The sequence below is a fragment of the Botryllus schlosseri genome, chromosome 16 (assembly GCF_051294905.1).
Source record: "Botryllus schlosseri isolate E-star chromosome 16, Bs_hap1, whole genome shotgun sequence".
Taxonomy (NCBI): Eukaryota; Metazoa; Chordata; class Ascidiacea; order Stolidobranchia; family Styelidae; genus Botryllus; species Botryllus schlosseri.
The window spans coordinates 3,576,556-3,591,327 of record NC_137251.1 but is presented as its reverse complement, the minus strand read 5'-3'; the positions used below and the strand labels follow the sequence as shown (position 1 = coordinate 3,591,327).

General features: G+C 41.6%; 1 protein-coding gene and 1 long non-coding RNA gene across 2 annotated transcripts in view; both read right to left on the bottom strand.

Moving 5' to 3' along the window:
* LOC145458615 (uncharacterized) overlaps window positions 1-14,772 on the bottom strand; it is a 361,279-nt gene that overhangs the window by 206,456 nt on the left and 140,051 nt on the right. The gene's annotated exons all lie outside the window — the stretch shown is intronic.
* LOC145459221 (uncharacterized) lies at window positions 9,310-14,605 on the bottom strand. Its single transcript, XM_080337856.1, has 6 exons — window positions 14,410-14,605; window positions 14,203-14,333; window positions 13,958-14,031; window positions 13,322-13,387; window positions 13,179-13,259; window positions 9,310-9,691 (listed from the first exon to the last, which is right to left on the bottom strand). The coding sequence occupies exons 1-6, from the start codon at window positions 14,521-14,523 to the stop codon at window positions 9,555-9,557; spliced, it is 603 nt and encodes a 200-aa protein (XP_080193982.1). The 5' UTR covers window positions 14,524-14,605; the 3' UTR covers window positions 9,310-9,554.

Sequence of the window (14,772 nt, the reverse complement as noted above, 5' to 3'; positions counted from 1 at the left end):
GAATGCGTAGATTTGCAATCAGCATCTCAGAACCCCAAAATGTTATATCGTAATGCGCATCAGCCATGCGTATTGCATATCTTAAACCGGCTTTCCCTTCCCGTATAATGTCGTTTCTATCATGTAAAAGCTCAGTGTTCCGACTATAAACGATACGTTGTTGATTGACCAAACGTATAGTCTGCCGAACACCATCCAATGTATAGCAGTCGGTACCGATGGCACTGTTAACCTCATATACATATGGTGCGATCCAAAAATTCTATTTAGTTATAGTTATGCATTTGTAATTTTGCTGTGACGTTGTATCGCGAACCCTACGCAGTTTCATCGCTCTTGCCATAATCGAAATGAAGAATTCTTTCCCAATGTTATATATGGTGTAGGAAAATTATACTACACTAGATAAATATACATATGTAACGCATCCTGCAAAGGACTTTGACAGTAAACCGAGGATATGCAAATGACAGCTCGCAGAGAAATCGCTGAAATCAAGTGGAGAAGAGAATGTACAAAACAGTAATATCACTAAAATATGCACATGCTGACCACGCACATTTTAAAGACCCTGAATTATTTTCGCGCCTTGGCGCAATTTGCATCCGGGCATGAATAAATTGTTTTGGTTGACCGATACTAATGAATCGTTACCAATGCTTAATAAGATGGTATGTTTTGGAACTACTATAGAAACAGAAAGTCTGTGTGCGGGCCGTGGTTCCATAGCATTATAATCTGGCATGATTAAAAAAGGATTGCAGTACGTGCACGGTACAAATAGCAATATCCCGAATTTAAAACTTTCTGGCTTCGTTAAATTCAAAAACAAGCGACGATTCCATGCATATGGACCTGTTCTGATGAATTAGTAAGATCACATGATTTCACTACACTCTAATTACATGATTGCAACTTATGAATTACATGTTAATCCACATCTTTGACCAATGCTGTCTTTATCGATAGAGAATCCATTTTAAATCGTCTTATGCAATATTTCAAAACAACAAGCGTAAGAGGTACGACCGATCTTTGCTCCTCGCTACTGCATAATTCTCAACATCACTAGTATACATATTGAAATGGTAGCTTGTGTTATTTTGTGTTGAGTCGACGCAATGAATACAATGAATGCTCTGCCACTTATACCAGCATTTCAATGATAGAACGGAAGTTGCCTTTGCATAGTACTTTTAGGCAGTTGTACGAAACTGATTCCAATGATTACGACATGATATCTTTCTGCGGGCCATTGTAAGTGTTCGGCCGACCATGGTTATGTCCTGGCACACTATAGGTAACCAAAGCTGTTATTTATGAACCTCTAAATATATTACCACATGTGCGCTAAACCACCAGTCACTTTTATACTTAGGAAGGTGTCGACATGACTTAATGACTGCGTTATCCGAGGATATTCCGACCAATACTAATATCTCTCATAACCGAAATGTTGGTGTCACTGAATACAACAAATATACTATGGTATGAATGAGGTCAGTGCTGGTGATTGTTTTCCACAGAAACGATACCAATAATCGCATCCGCGTTGAGTATCAATTGTAATGATTCAAATTGATGTACAAGTCGACTTATCAGAATAACGAGGGTCCAGGAGTCACCAAAACGCGACCAGCGCGGTCATATTTTGCAGCCCGCGATCTGATTTGTGAATTCGCAAGAGCGTTTAGAAAAGCATTTTGGAATGCTGAAATTGATTTCAGTGTCAAAACATGGTTGTTCTTGTTCAAAATGAACTCTTCTCCTGTGCTCAATATCACTATTTCTCACCAGCTGAAACGGTTCGGCGGTGATTACAGCATTCCACCGAGAGAGAATCAGCTGATATGAATGAACAATTGGGCATATTGCCTTGACGTGCAGTGGCCCAGACACTGCCACACTGCCCAAATCGAGACACTCGGAAAACGGCTTAGGGCTTCCCTACAAGTAGGGCTTTGGAACAGCCGTAAATTTTAACTGCTCCAGCTCCGGCTCCGGAGCTTTCTTCTATCATACATTAGCTCCGGCTCCAGCTCCGGAGCCGCATTATTACCACTGCACCGGCTCCATCTCCGGCTCCGGCTCTGAAAATTATCGAATGAGTCTGTCTATATCAGGGCCAAATGTGGCCCGCGAGAAGGTTTTGAGTGGCCCGTGAGGTAATTTCCTATTATATTGTCGAAATCCTGTTATATTATCGAAAACGAACTGCACAGATTGTGAACTTGCAAGGCCAACCAAAAATTACAAGTCTGGCTGCGACACTTGGGACGTTGATGACTAAAATATCAGTTCCGAAGCATTGGCAGATCCAGGGTCCAGTCACACTTTTAGTAAATCGTCGTAGATTACAATAAACTAAAATAGTAGTGAAATTTTTCTTCACGCTTCGCTTGTTTAATAGTTACACGATTTCTTGCGTGGTAGCCTATCCCCTCCTGAAAATGAAAAAAAAAACGCCTAATGCAGCCTGATTGAGTTTAACTGTATTCGCAATTACGGAAGAAAGTATCTTCGCATTTGCGCTCGCAGAAATATCGTCGACGATGAAATGTATGCAGTGGTGGCCCTACGAACGGGGGGTGGGAGCTTCTGTTATTATTATCATCTATCTTTCACCCCGGCAAGGTTTGCACAGGTGCTGGATTCGGCCATGTCTATTATTGCACGTGTGCAGGGATAGACTACATCAAAACTAAGTAACTCTACCGCATGCAGAGACGTGATGATTATCGGGATACGGGACTTTTCAAACACCGGCTCCGGTACCGGCTGAACTTCATGTAGAGCTCCGGCTCCGGCCCCGGATCCAGCTCAGGTGAAAATGCACGGCTCCGGGGCTCCGGCTCCTTGCTCCGGCTCCGGCTCCAAAGCCCTGCCCACAAGACCAAGCATTGCGAGGTGATAGCTAATACCGCGCAAGCCCCAATATCGAATCCTCAACAGCTTAAAGGTCTTGTCAAGTATTGTACACAGCTCGTAGTTCCAAATACAAGTGATAATCACGATGCTTGTATAGTTGCATTTGTATTTCTATAATAAAATGTTATTTCTTTGTGGTAACTATGCCTGTCGCCCATCATGTTATAGAATACATGTCAAGTTTTAAAAACGTGGTTGCTAATCGGTGCCTATTTTGTCTCGATATTGCATTCTTGCAGCCCGAGCCCTGCACGAAATTTGAAAAGTAACCCGCGAGCGGTTTTGAATTGCCAACGCCTGGTCTAGTCCCTTCACTCGCCTCGCTGTAGTACGAATACCTCACCAATATGGCCGTGAATGAAATGCATTTCGGCATGGTTGGAGATCCGCTACACGATGATTTAGATCCGTGGTTCCCATCTTTTTGTCTTCATTCTCCACTTCAGTTTTATGCCGAGTCTTCATTCCCCACTACCGAAAACTAGTGATTTCGAAGATTTTTCGACCGATATTATTCTTGAAGAGCTTCTTGGAGGTACAGAACTTCAATATACAATTATACAATGCTCTTTCCAATTCTCTACTAGTTGCTGACGATTACCCCTGACGAGTGTCAGCCGAAAATATTCGGGTTCATTTCAATATGAATATACTATTTAATTGGATATTATTCTTAAAAAACTATAGGTTATCATTCTGACTCATCTCCCGATTTTTTACGAAGCTCGGACGTTCGCCGCGCCTGAGTCGCATTTTTCGTGACATTTAAATCATTTTCACAGTAAAAGAGGACAAATTCCACAAAAAAGAGGACATTTAGGCGTCATCTGCGGACACTTTCGATTGATAATTTCCGATACAGACATTCCAGGGCAGGTAACTGGTAACGGTAATCGCGCATGTGTCTCTGTAAATATGTAGACTATCATGTATTTGTATATGTTTAGAAAATGCGTCTATTCCCCACCAGAAACCATTGAATTCCCCACCGGTTAGTAACCACTGATCGCGCTTTTCAAATATAATCGGATGTAGTCAGTAACGACGTACTTCTACTTTTTCGTAATACTCAAGTAGTTATCTCTACTAGCGGTATACTTACTCAAGTAAATATAATTTTCCAATTCTGAGTATAAGCTTAAGATTGCAATAATCGTGTCGAACTATAGAGCAAAATATTGTTCAATGCAATATCCATAATAATTTAATGTCATGTAATGCGGCATTATGCGTATTGCCTGGGCTGAAAGTTATTGTTCTTATATTTTTCAAAAATGTTGGCTTGGTTAGGCTAGTTTGATATACAGTCAAAGGTGCAGCAAATATAGAGTTCATGATGTTGAAACATATGATGTGATACATTACATACATTTACTGTTGGGCGGCAGACCTTGTTTTAGCAGCCTCTGATTGAAGCATTCTGGGCATACAAGACATGAAACATATTTCCGCTTTTTAAAAATTGTATTTCTATTTCCTTTTATAGACGATCCATTAGAAGGTATTTATGACTGCGTTTCACAACTAATAACTTGAGTAGAATCCAAACTGATTTTACTTCTACTTGATTTCGTTTTGGGCTGCTTCTAAATGTACTACTTGCACCCACACTTGAGCAGAATTTGGCGTCGCTACTTCTACTTCTACTTGAGTAGCTTATTGACTACTTTGACGACCTCTGCATATAATTCATCACAACATGCCACATAATCAGCACTAATGGTACGATTGAGAATAGTCATTTACATCTGCTAACGACCTGAAAGAAAATTATATAGTGAAAAGACAGTTGCAGTTTATTTTAGTACTTCATTACGCAAAGCAAATACTCCATCCTAGCGAAATGCGCCGCTGTCAAAATGGATATAAATGGCTTTATATCAGGGGTCACCAACGCGGAGAACCAAATGAGTCGCCCACGGTCGCAGTATTAGCAAATATTAAAATGAAAGACTTGAAAGTCAGAGCGGAGAACGGTTTCATATGAGCAGTAATTGAAGAATATACGAAAGCAGTTTTCGATCGGGGCGTTGCTAGTATTCTCCCACGCGGAGGCTGAATGAGAATCAGGTTAATATTCCCAAGTCTCGACACGGAGATTGGCGCTTCGGGGCACAGTGTGGCAACGCAACTGATCCCGGAGACGTTGGAGTGAGTCCCGATGAGCGAGAGTTTACGTTGGTAATGGGCGGGGACCCTGCCCAGCAGTGCTCTGCATGACTAAGTGACGAAATCCATCTGAGCACGGATAAACGGGGACAGTAACTGGTAATCCGTCGCATTAATCAGTACCCAAGAAGTAGCTCTTGGTCAAAAAGGTGGGAGACCCCTGATTTATATAATAGCTGGTAACAGGGTTGCAAGTATGTAGCATTCTTGCATTTTCTGAAATTGATTGTGTGCTGCGGGAAGTGGCAACATAACTGACTATATATGGTAATCTAGATATATAGATAACCCTTGATGCGTTATTCGTCTATGGATGTGCAAGGTGCGCGTGCGGGGCTATCAGACACAACTATTTCGCGGCCGACCTTTTCCGCGCTGGGAAACAAGAAGACACGAAGTTTTGGCCAACAAGCGGCTGGGAAAAGGCGGTGCCTGAAAGATTAGCGGCGATAAAACTTTGGCCTAAAATGACCGTGGACGTAGTTCCCAAAACCTTCGATATTAATATGCTCCGTTCGTTGCAATCTGAGCCCCACAGTACAAATGCGACCCGCAGAGGGAAATAACCCACCCCAATTTCAAATCGCGTGCGTCACACTTGTTTCACAGAACTGCGTTGCGGCTGATTGTATGCACCTTTTCTATATGCCCGTAAAACGTAACATATACTAAAATTCAAAATGCATTTATTTCTATGATTGAGCTTTGGGTCGCGAGATCCATTACGATTAAGATTATGGTCACTATAAACTAGTAAACGTATTGAAGAACGATCTTTTAGGAACACGTTATTGCATTCTGAAGTTTGTAAAAACATAGAGACAAAGTACACGGTTGTATGAAATCAGTTCCTTTATATTTTGATTCGTCGAGCTGCCGAGACAAATGACTTCGAGTCGTCAACGTGATGTTGAAATGAGATGGCGTTCAATCCATAACCGCAGACGCGATTCTAATTCAATATATGACCAACCAAGAACGAACGAACGAACTGCTTCGTAAATCGGTTGCCTACGTACAAAGAACTGAGAAGAGCACATCGACTGTAAATTCAACCGTGTTATGTCAGGGATATCTAGAAGTTTCTAGATATCCCTGTGTTATGTGCGTGGACTGGTGTGTTATCATTTATAGTTATCCAAATTTGTAACGCAAAGCACCAGGGTTGTAATGACTCGAGTCATGACTCGACTCGAGTCAGACTCGAGTCACGATTTTATGATGACTCGACTTGACTCGAGTCCTATTCTCAAAATACGGAAATGACTCGACTCGACTCGAGTCAATCTGCGTATTGACTCGACTTGGACTCGAGTCATTACGATTGACTCGAACCAAGTCATATGACTCGAGACTCAGACGGCCAAGACCGACATTTCATTGTAATTTCGAAGAACAAGTCAAGTAACCACCCTATTGGGATTTCGTCTATTGTTACTGGTACTTGAAAATGCGACCAGAAACTGTTAAAAGTGAGGAAAATTAGTCTTCTATAAATGCGAACCATCGATATCACCAAACAGAGTTATAAAAGTGGGTTTAGCAAGACTTTAACTGGAAACTGAGCAGTCAACACAATGACTTGGACTCGGACTCGAGTCATATTACCATGACTCGGACTTGAACCTCTGCTCGATGACTTGGACTCGGACTTGACTCGGTGGTGAATTGAAAATGACTCGACTTGACTCGAGTCAAAACTATAAAAGTGAGATTGACTTGTGACTCGGAGCTTTATGACTTGGTTACAACCCTGCAAAGCACACTCTGACCGCCAGTAGCATGATTAACGGAAAACGCATTTGATCGCAATGTAATGGAATAAGTGACAACCGGCCGGTCACATATATTTTCCATATTTCTCCAGGTTACCCAGATCATTAGGAACCATTGTGCTACATGTGTTTTCCATACCTACCGTATATGTATAGTTCGTTCTGGCGACGCCACACGTACGAAGAATGCTGATGAGATATGAAATTAAAAGTAGTCAATTAAATAAGGTGGTTTTATAGACAATAAAACGTACGCCGTGCGGCACTGCCGCTCATTCAAGCATGTCTACTTTCGTCTAAAGCCGTCCGTCTGTCTGCTTACCATTACTGAACCACGCACGACCTCGACACCACAGAGATAAGCTATTATGGCAGGGCCGGGCAACATACGGCCCGTGACGGCATTTTGTCCGGCCCCCGGGCAGCTTGTCGTCTTAAATGATAATGTGGCCCGCGGCCGATCAGTCTACCGAGATCCCCCACTACTTGCTTACTACGTCAAATTTTAGCAACTGTATGTTAATATATTCGTGTTTGCGCACTTCGCAGCGTGCCAGAGTGGAAGTTACGGGTAAGTTCGTCAAAGCGAGAAGACTTGCACTGTCAGCATTTACTATGTACTGAACCCCAAATGTTGTTTGTGGTAATCACGGTGTTTGTCGATTGTAATGGACATTTACACCAGGCCGATATTTCTTATTTTTGATTCCGTAACCGCCAATTGGTAGCACAGCACACGTTCAGACTTTTGTGAGACACCGCTTAATAGTTATGCCGATGATATGGCAAGGAGGAGCCTAGATAAACCTCCAACACTTAGGTAGCAATCCTAGAGTCGGCCTCGAATCCACAACACATTCGGTATTGTAGCTGTGGATTATACCACTGCACTATCTCGCCACTCACTCAAGCCTAATGAATTGATATCTTGGTAAATTTGGGGTACCGGGCTGATCGAACAACTTAAATCTTAATTAAGGATTGCACCATGTGTTGATTGATCAGAGAGAAGCAGACATAGCGGTGCATGTATGATAGTGGTTCTCGAGCAGGGGGCGTGAAAGCATCTGAAGGGGGTGCGAAGTCACAGTTAATGGAAAAATTTTTCGCGCGTCGCGCGATATACCGCAAGCTCATGGTTTTATTGTATCTATTGTCTCAATTTCCATCAATAGCCATAACCTTTAATGCCAATAAACTATCATTTGGGATGGCTAGCATGGATGGCGCGGAATTTCTCACTATCAAAAAGGGGCGTGTTCCAAAAAGCGTAACCACATGACAATGCTGTTCTAAATCCACATTCTCTTCGTCATTATCGGCGAGAAATTGCTTTGAAATAACATTGCTTCGTTAAAATACAATCATTGAATACGATTTATTCCATGTATAATGTATATGTGAATAAATGGGCAAATCGATTCAGCAATCGGGCCCGCCAAGTACTTAATTTTCCTATATCCGGCCCGCTGACTGGAGAAGTTGCCCGCCCCTGTATTATGGTAAGTCACACCCGTGTAAATTCTTCACCTGCAGTTTGAACCCGGTGGCTTTCTGGGTAACAGGGGGATAATGGTTGCTGCCAAAATACGTTCACACTATTATCTTCAATTTGAGACACATCATATTTAGAGCTCAGTGTCGCTAAGTTAGCAAGACCAAAGGCCTTTTCGGCCTACACTGATCTCCCACAAGCAAATGGTTCAATTTAATGCGTAATACTCGCCAAGCACATCAGATTGCACTAACCAATACAAATCAAATTGAATATTAGATTTATGAGATCTGAGATCTATGACTTCACAAAGCTCTGGTGCTCAAGCGACAAGGCGAATGTATATGACTTGAAATAGAGGCTTGACTTCTCCATGTTCAAAACTTCCATATTGCAACTAACGATATATTCAGTCATTATTCATACTGCCGAATCTATTCCACTTGAAGCCTTTCGACTGACACTCGTCTTGAGCAAACGTCAGTAAAACGGTTATTCAAATTCGAAATATAGAAAGAATTCTGTCGCTGTGGCATATACAGACTCTTGAGCAATGTTCCATCTAATTTCTGACGAGTCTGCGCACACTCACCAACTCACTGCGTAGACCCTTGGACAACGTAACGACTAAAAAAAGGTCATCACTTCGGATTTTTTGTGCGTAACTTGTAATTTCACTGCGCAGTGACCGTGTCAGCACTGCGCATTTGCGCACGTGCGCAGCTTAGAGGGAACATTGCTCTTGAGCCTACTAAATTCTACGATATCGTTGATATTCTGTAGCCTGCAGTATATTATGATATATTGAAAGATCGAAAGTTATACGTAATGGATTTTGTTAGTTTATATTGCACGAGGATCCACCTGAGGTGGTTGACTTCGTCACTGCTTCTATTGAAACAACGTGAGTAGTGAAACTTATAAGGGGTATAGAAATCGAAGTTCAGTATTGAATATGATCTTTATTTCGAGAGTTGCGTTCGGATCCACTTTCAGCAACTCCTAACTCAACTTATCGTGGTACAACTCGATATATATATCACACTATATATGTTTACTTATAAAGCTATAGGAACTCAAAATAGTGATAACAAATTTTGTAACGCAACCCATGTCCCATGTATAGCTATGAAATTGACTGACGGGTTTACACAACTGCACACTAAACAATAAACACACTGTTGACATTATATTCCGTTCACATCTTTACAGCGACCCAGCCGAAGAGGTGCCGATACACCGTGTTTCAGGAGATCGTTGTGGATAAACACCAGCTCATCGGAGGAAACCATTGGGTCTCTTGTGTATGCCCATACAACCCAGCCTGTAATGATTGCGAATTGGAAAATAATATCGTGATAACTTGTGGCTAACATGAGTATGAGTATGCCAGTGTTGGGATCAAGTCTCGACCTTCAAGTCACGAGTCCTTGCATATTTTGACTCGAGTCAAGTCAAGTCGAGAGTCGAGTCAAGTCACTCTGTTTTTTGGAGGTGACTCGAGTCAAGTCGAGTCAAGTCAAGTCAAGTCAAGTCACGATTCCAGTCACAATTCAAGTCAAATTGAATTTTCGAAGTATGAGTGATGATGCAAAGTTATTACATTTTGCTTACTGGGAGGAGGACAGATTCATTGGCGATTCATCTTGAATGAAATAACGCATATAAAGTAAAATATACATGCAAAAAGGTGTTGTATCGCTCACGCACACGTAGAACTGGTCATAAAATACGTGAGTAACTGTATAGCTACATGGTACAATCTGTTATTATCAACCAATATGGAGGATCGAATACGAAGCCTCGAGAAGTTGAACAAATTGATGTGGTACAATACATTACCCGTCTACACATCCGTGAGAATATAAACCCATAAACTATATTAGTTCGATTTAAATCATACAAGAGGGTTGGTTAAGGTGAGCACTGAGCAATGTAAGGACTAAGCCTAGCTAAGAAAAAAAGATACGTTGCTATTAGATTAATCTACTGCTACTACGACAACGTAAGCTGTGATCGTTTTTGTTTGCGGTCAATTTATTTGTGATGTAACAATGGAGGATCAGGGAAATGTACAATCTGTGAATGACTGGTTGCTCTCACATGTGACAACGGCGTATCGCGAACAACCCGAACATACATAAGATTAGGGTTGGGACTTCGGGATCAAATTTGAAATCCCGGGATTCCCAGGGATTAGAAAAGTAGTAAAATAGACATACAAGTTACACAAATAACATTTAGTCCTTGTGATATTGAATTGACGCAAAACATAAGAGCATCAAGAGTATCATCGATTAGATCACAGATCCCAAACTCCAATTTTATTGTGGCCCAATTTCGTAGTTTTTGATGACGCGGCGGGCAGCAGTATGAAATAGGGGTATAATATGTATTTCCCAGTGCGCCTTTATTGTCGGACCTTGCAGATTGGCATTCCATACACATTGTGAAAATGTAATACACTATTGTAATATTCACGGTTGCCACGAAAAAGTCATATTTTTCAATATCATTTAAAAATATTGTTGTGCTTGGCATAATTTGGTGACATAAGGAGTTAGCCTATATAGACAGTTAGAAACGATGCGAGACTACAAATGCATCGTGTCATTGTAAAAGCTGTCGCATTATAATTTAGCAGCTAGTGGACGTTTGATGTGTGATAGCGATTCAGGTTTTTGGAGTGGTTTCAGAATGACATTTCAAGTTCTCAAATCCGAAATCTGAAATTTTCGAGTTTAATATTGTCGAATGCTTGAAAAGTCAAAACGCCGACGTGGGCCGCAAAAACAGTTCTGGCGGGCCGCGTGTTTGAGGCCACTTTTCTAGACAATCAGCCGAGTTTGTGACACTGCTTTATCACCAAAATAAGAGATATGGCGCTACATAAGCCTTGGTAGATGCTGTTCACAAATCCCGGGATTTCATTGGGACCAATACCGGGATCGGGATTGCTTCAAATCCCGGCATCCCAGAATCGGGATTTCCCGGGGTCCCAACGCTACATAAGATAGCGTGATTTAATCGACACCGTTTACTCAATGACTTGAAATTGACTCGTAAATTTTGCTCCGAGTCACGAGTCAATCCACATTTCTGAAGAGCCGAGTCAAGTCAAGTCATTTTTGCAAAGGGACTCGAATCATGTCAAGTCTTGACTCGAGTCATCCCAACACTGGAGTACACGCCTTTACAGCTGCTCTAGAATATGTTTATAACATTTGTATTCGAATATCTATTTATATGCTTGTTTTATTGTGCAGTTAACGCTTGATATTTAGGCACGTAAAAAGCAGGGTTGTAATGACTCGAGTCACGATTTTCTGATGACTCGACTTGACTCGAGTCATTTTTTCAAAATATGAAAATGACTCGACTCGACTCGAGTCAATCTGTGCATTGACTCGACTTGGACTCAAGTCATTGCGCATGACTCGAACCAAGTCATTGACTCGAGACTCTGACGGCCAAGACCGACATTTCATTGTAATTCCGAAACCAACACACCATTGGGATTTCGTCTGTTGGTACTGTTACTTGAAAATGCGACCAGAAACTGCTAAAAATTAGGGAAATTGTTATATTATAAATGCGAACCATTCGATATCACCAAACAGAGTTATAAAAAGTGGGTTTACCAAGACTTTAACTGGAATCTGAGCAGTCAACACAATGACTTGGACTCGGACTCGAGTCATAATACCATGACTCGGACTCGAACCTCTGCTCGCTGACTTGGACTCGGACTTGACTCGGTGGTGAATTGAAATGACTCTACTTGACTCGAGTCAAAACTATAAAAGTGAGATTGACTTGTGACTCGGAGCCTTGTGACTTGGTTACAACCCTGGTAAAAAGACTAAGATAATAGGTTTTACTGCAATTAATGTAATCGTGAATGCAATATGTATCCCCCAGAATGATTGCGGCAAAACGTATTCCGCACAAACTTGACATCAAATTCATTATCACCTATTCCCCGACGGAAGGAAAAGCGTCATCAACCAAGGCCGAATTTTACAATAGCCTTTCCAAAATCTGCCAAGCAGATGACGGTGAAAAGCACCAAAATTATTGTAATGGGAGATATCAATGCTACCACGAACCTATGCGAAACGCACAGCTCCTTCAATGGCCAAGAAGCACATTCTATATACATCACGGACGGAAGAAAACAACATCGACGAGCCGAGATGGCAAAATGCGAAAAAAATTGAACTGCATTCCTTGCGAATCCGACATTATCAGGCCGCAGATAGCGAGCATATGTGCTGAGTTCAAAATTTGTGTTTCTGCGTTTCGCGTGATCATCGGAACAGGTATGACGTGGCTTGGGACCAATGTTCCCTCTAAGCTGCGCACGTGCGCAAATGCGCAGTGCGAACACGGTCTCTGCGTACAGAAATTTTAAGTTGCGCACAAAAAATCCGAAGTGATGACCTTTTTTTCAGTCGTTACGCACTGTTGTCCAAGGGTCTGCGCAGTGAGTTGGTGAGTGTGCGCAGTCTCGTCAAAAATTAGAGGGAGCATTGCTTGTGACAACACCGTTTGTGTGCATTGTCATAACAGCACGTCCTCTATCTTATTAACGCCAGCATTGGATATTCCATTCTCATTCTATAGTCTGTACTTATGCGTTAAAGTTGAAGGATATCAGTCATTGCCCGAAGTGTTCGGGTACTGATTACTGGGATTAAAAAGCCTAGCATGGAATTCATAGAATTCGAACTATTCTCAAGGTTGCTACAATGCGCCCAATTCAGTGACATTTTGAAACACGGATGCCGATACGACACGAACGAGCTTACCGGATGATATACATTTGACGAAGGCAAAGTAGTGTCTGCTGTCCCCGATCCAAGCGGATTTTCCCCATTCCGTCTGGTCATCTGCAAAAACGATTTTCGTTAATTCAGTTGGGTTTTACTCTGCTCGTCTCTAAGCGACGTACATTCCGATTTTACTCTCGGGTCGATTTTTCCAGACTGATCTTGCAAAGTGGCATCCACTTCTTCTTCTAATTCAAAACAAAAAAGAGAGTTCACTGGAAAATTATTTCAAGAATGTTCAATATTTGATGCTGAAATATAGCCATTCGTTGCGATTCTCGCAAGTTGCAGCAGCTTCCATACTATTGGTACACATAAATAATATACGACGTTAAGTAGCCTAAACTAATCATGAAAAAAGATATGGATTGCAGTAAAATACTGCATCGTCAAATGAAGAACATCCCGCGGCATCTCAGGCTCTCATGCTGAGTTCGTCAAAATAAATACAGAATGAGTACGCGCTGCTTATGGAATTGAAAAGACATTAGATATTTGTACCAGAGAGTCGATTAATTAATCGGATAATGACATGTTCTTCACATAGAACGAGTTGTGCGAATGAGGTTCTCATAAAAGATCGCGCGATTGTTTCATATGAGATCCCATCCACTAATCAATTTCGATGGTCACTTCAATCTCTACCAAATCTCAAAATTTGAAATTTGCCCGCATACAATTTCGAACGTGTACTGATGATAAACGACCCGAATAATAAATTCATAGTCAGTATTAATGTTCACTGTTGAGTTTCTTACCTTCCACAATTTCTTGTCGAAAATGACCATCTTCTGTCTTTAGAAGCCAAACCAGGAAAGGTACCTTTCGCCCGCTAAAATAAGTTGCGATGGAATTTCGAAAAGCAGCTGATTCTTACTTTGGCGCATCTTTTGAATGCTTTAGTCGTATATCAATTATTATCAAGTAGGAGTTATGAATCGAGTTAATTTTTTATTGTGAAACGAAGATGGGATCTGATAATTCCACCGCAAGGGCGACTCACTCGTCGAAATAATGCGTGTATAATGCTTTAAATCCCATGGAATCTGGCGTGATGTCTGTAACGGTAATGCAAGCGTGTTCCAGAGATATGGCGTCCAGGGATGTCACAGTTTCGTACCAAGTGCCGTTGAACTGTCAAATGTAACGCACTGAGAGAATAAGTCGAGTGATCTATTTGTAGATTATTCAAAATTTTGCCCTTTTATACCTTGCTCCAATCGATAGGAGGATCCTGTTTCGGTAAAGGACTTGTAACATCACACTGTGGGTGCGTCGAAGATGCGAACGCGACGGCAAAACTTAGGACGACGATTTGAAACATGGCGATCACTTCCGTAGAGTCTGTGTTTGGCCTGGAGTCGACGACTGCAGCTGTTGCTATTATACTTGCTTAAACTGTATTATCTGTTATGTTGACTGATTGTATCAGAGGCAGGGCATGGTACGGTATGGAATGGAATGGAAATTTCCATACTCTACACACGCCCCAATCGTTCGATACCATACTTCACAATTCTCCATACCATAGCAACATTCTTTCATTCCATATTGGATACTTTTCCATACTTTC

Coding starts and splice junctions, on each gene's coding strand:
- LOC145459221 (XM_080337856.1), bottom strand. CDS start 14,523: ATGTTTCAAATCGTCGTCCTAAGTTTTGCCGTCGCGTTCGCATCTTCG. Junction 14,032..14,202: donor TACACGCATTATTTCGACGA/GTGAGTCGCCCT, acceptor AACTTATTTTAG/CGGGCGAAAGGTACCTTTCC. Junction 9,692..13,178: donor CGTCAAATGTATATCATCCG/GTAAGCTCGTTC, acceptor CAATCATTACAG/GCTGGGTTGTATGGGCATAC.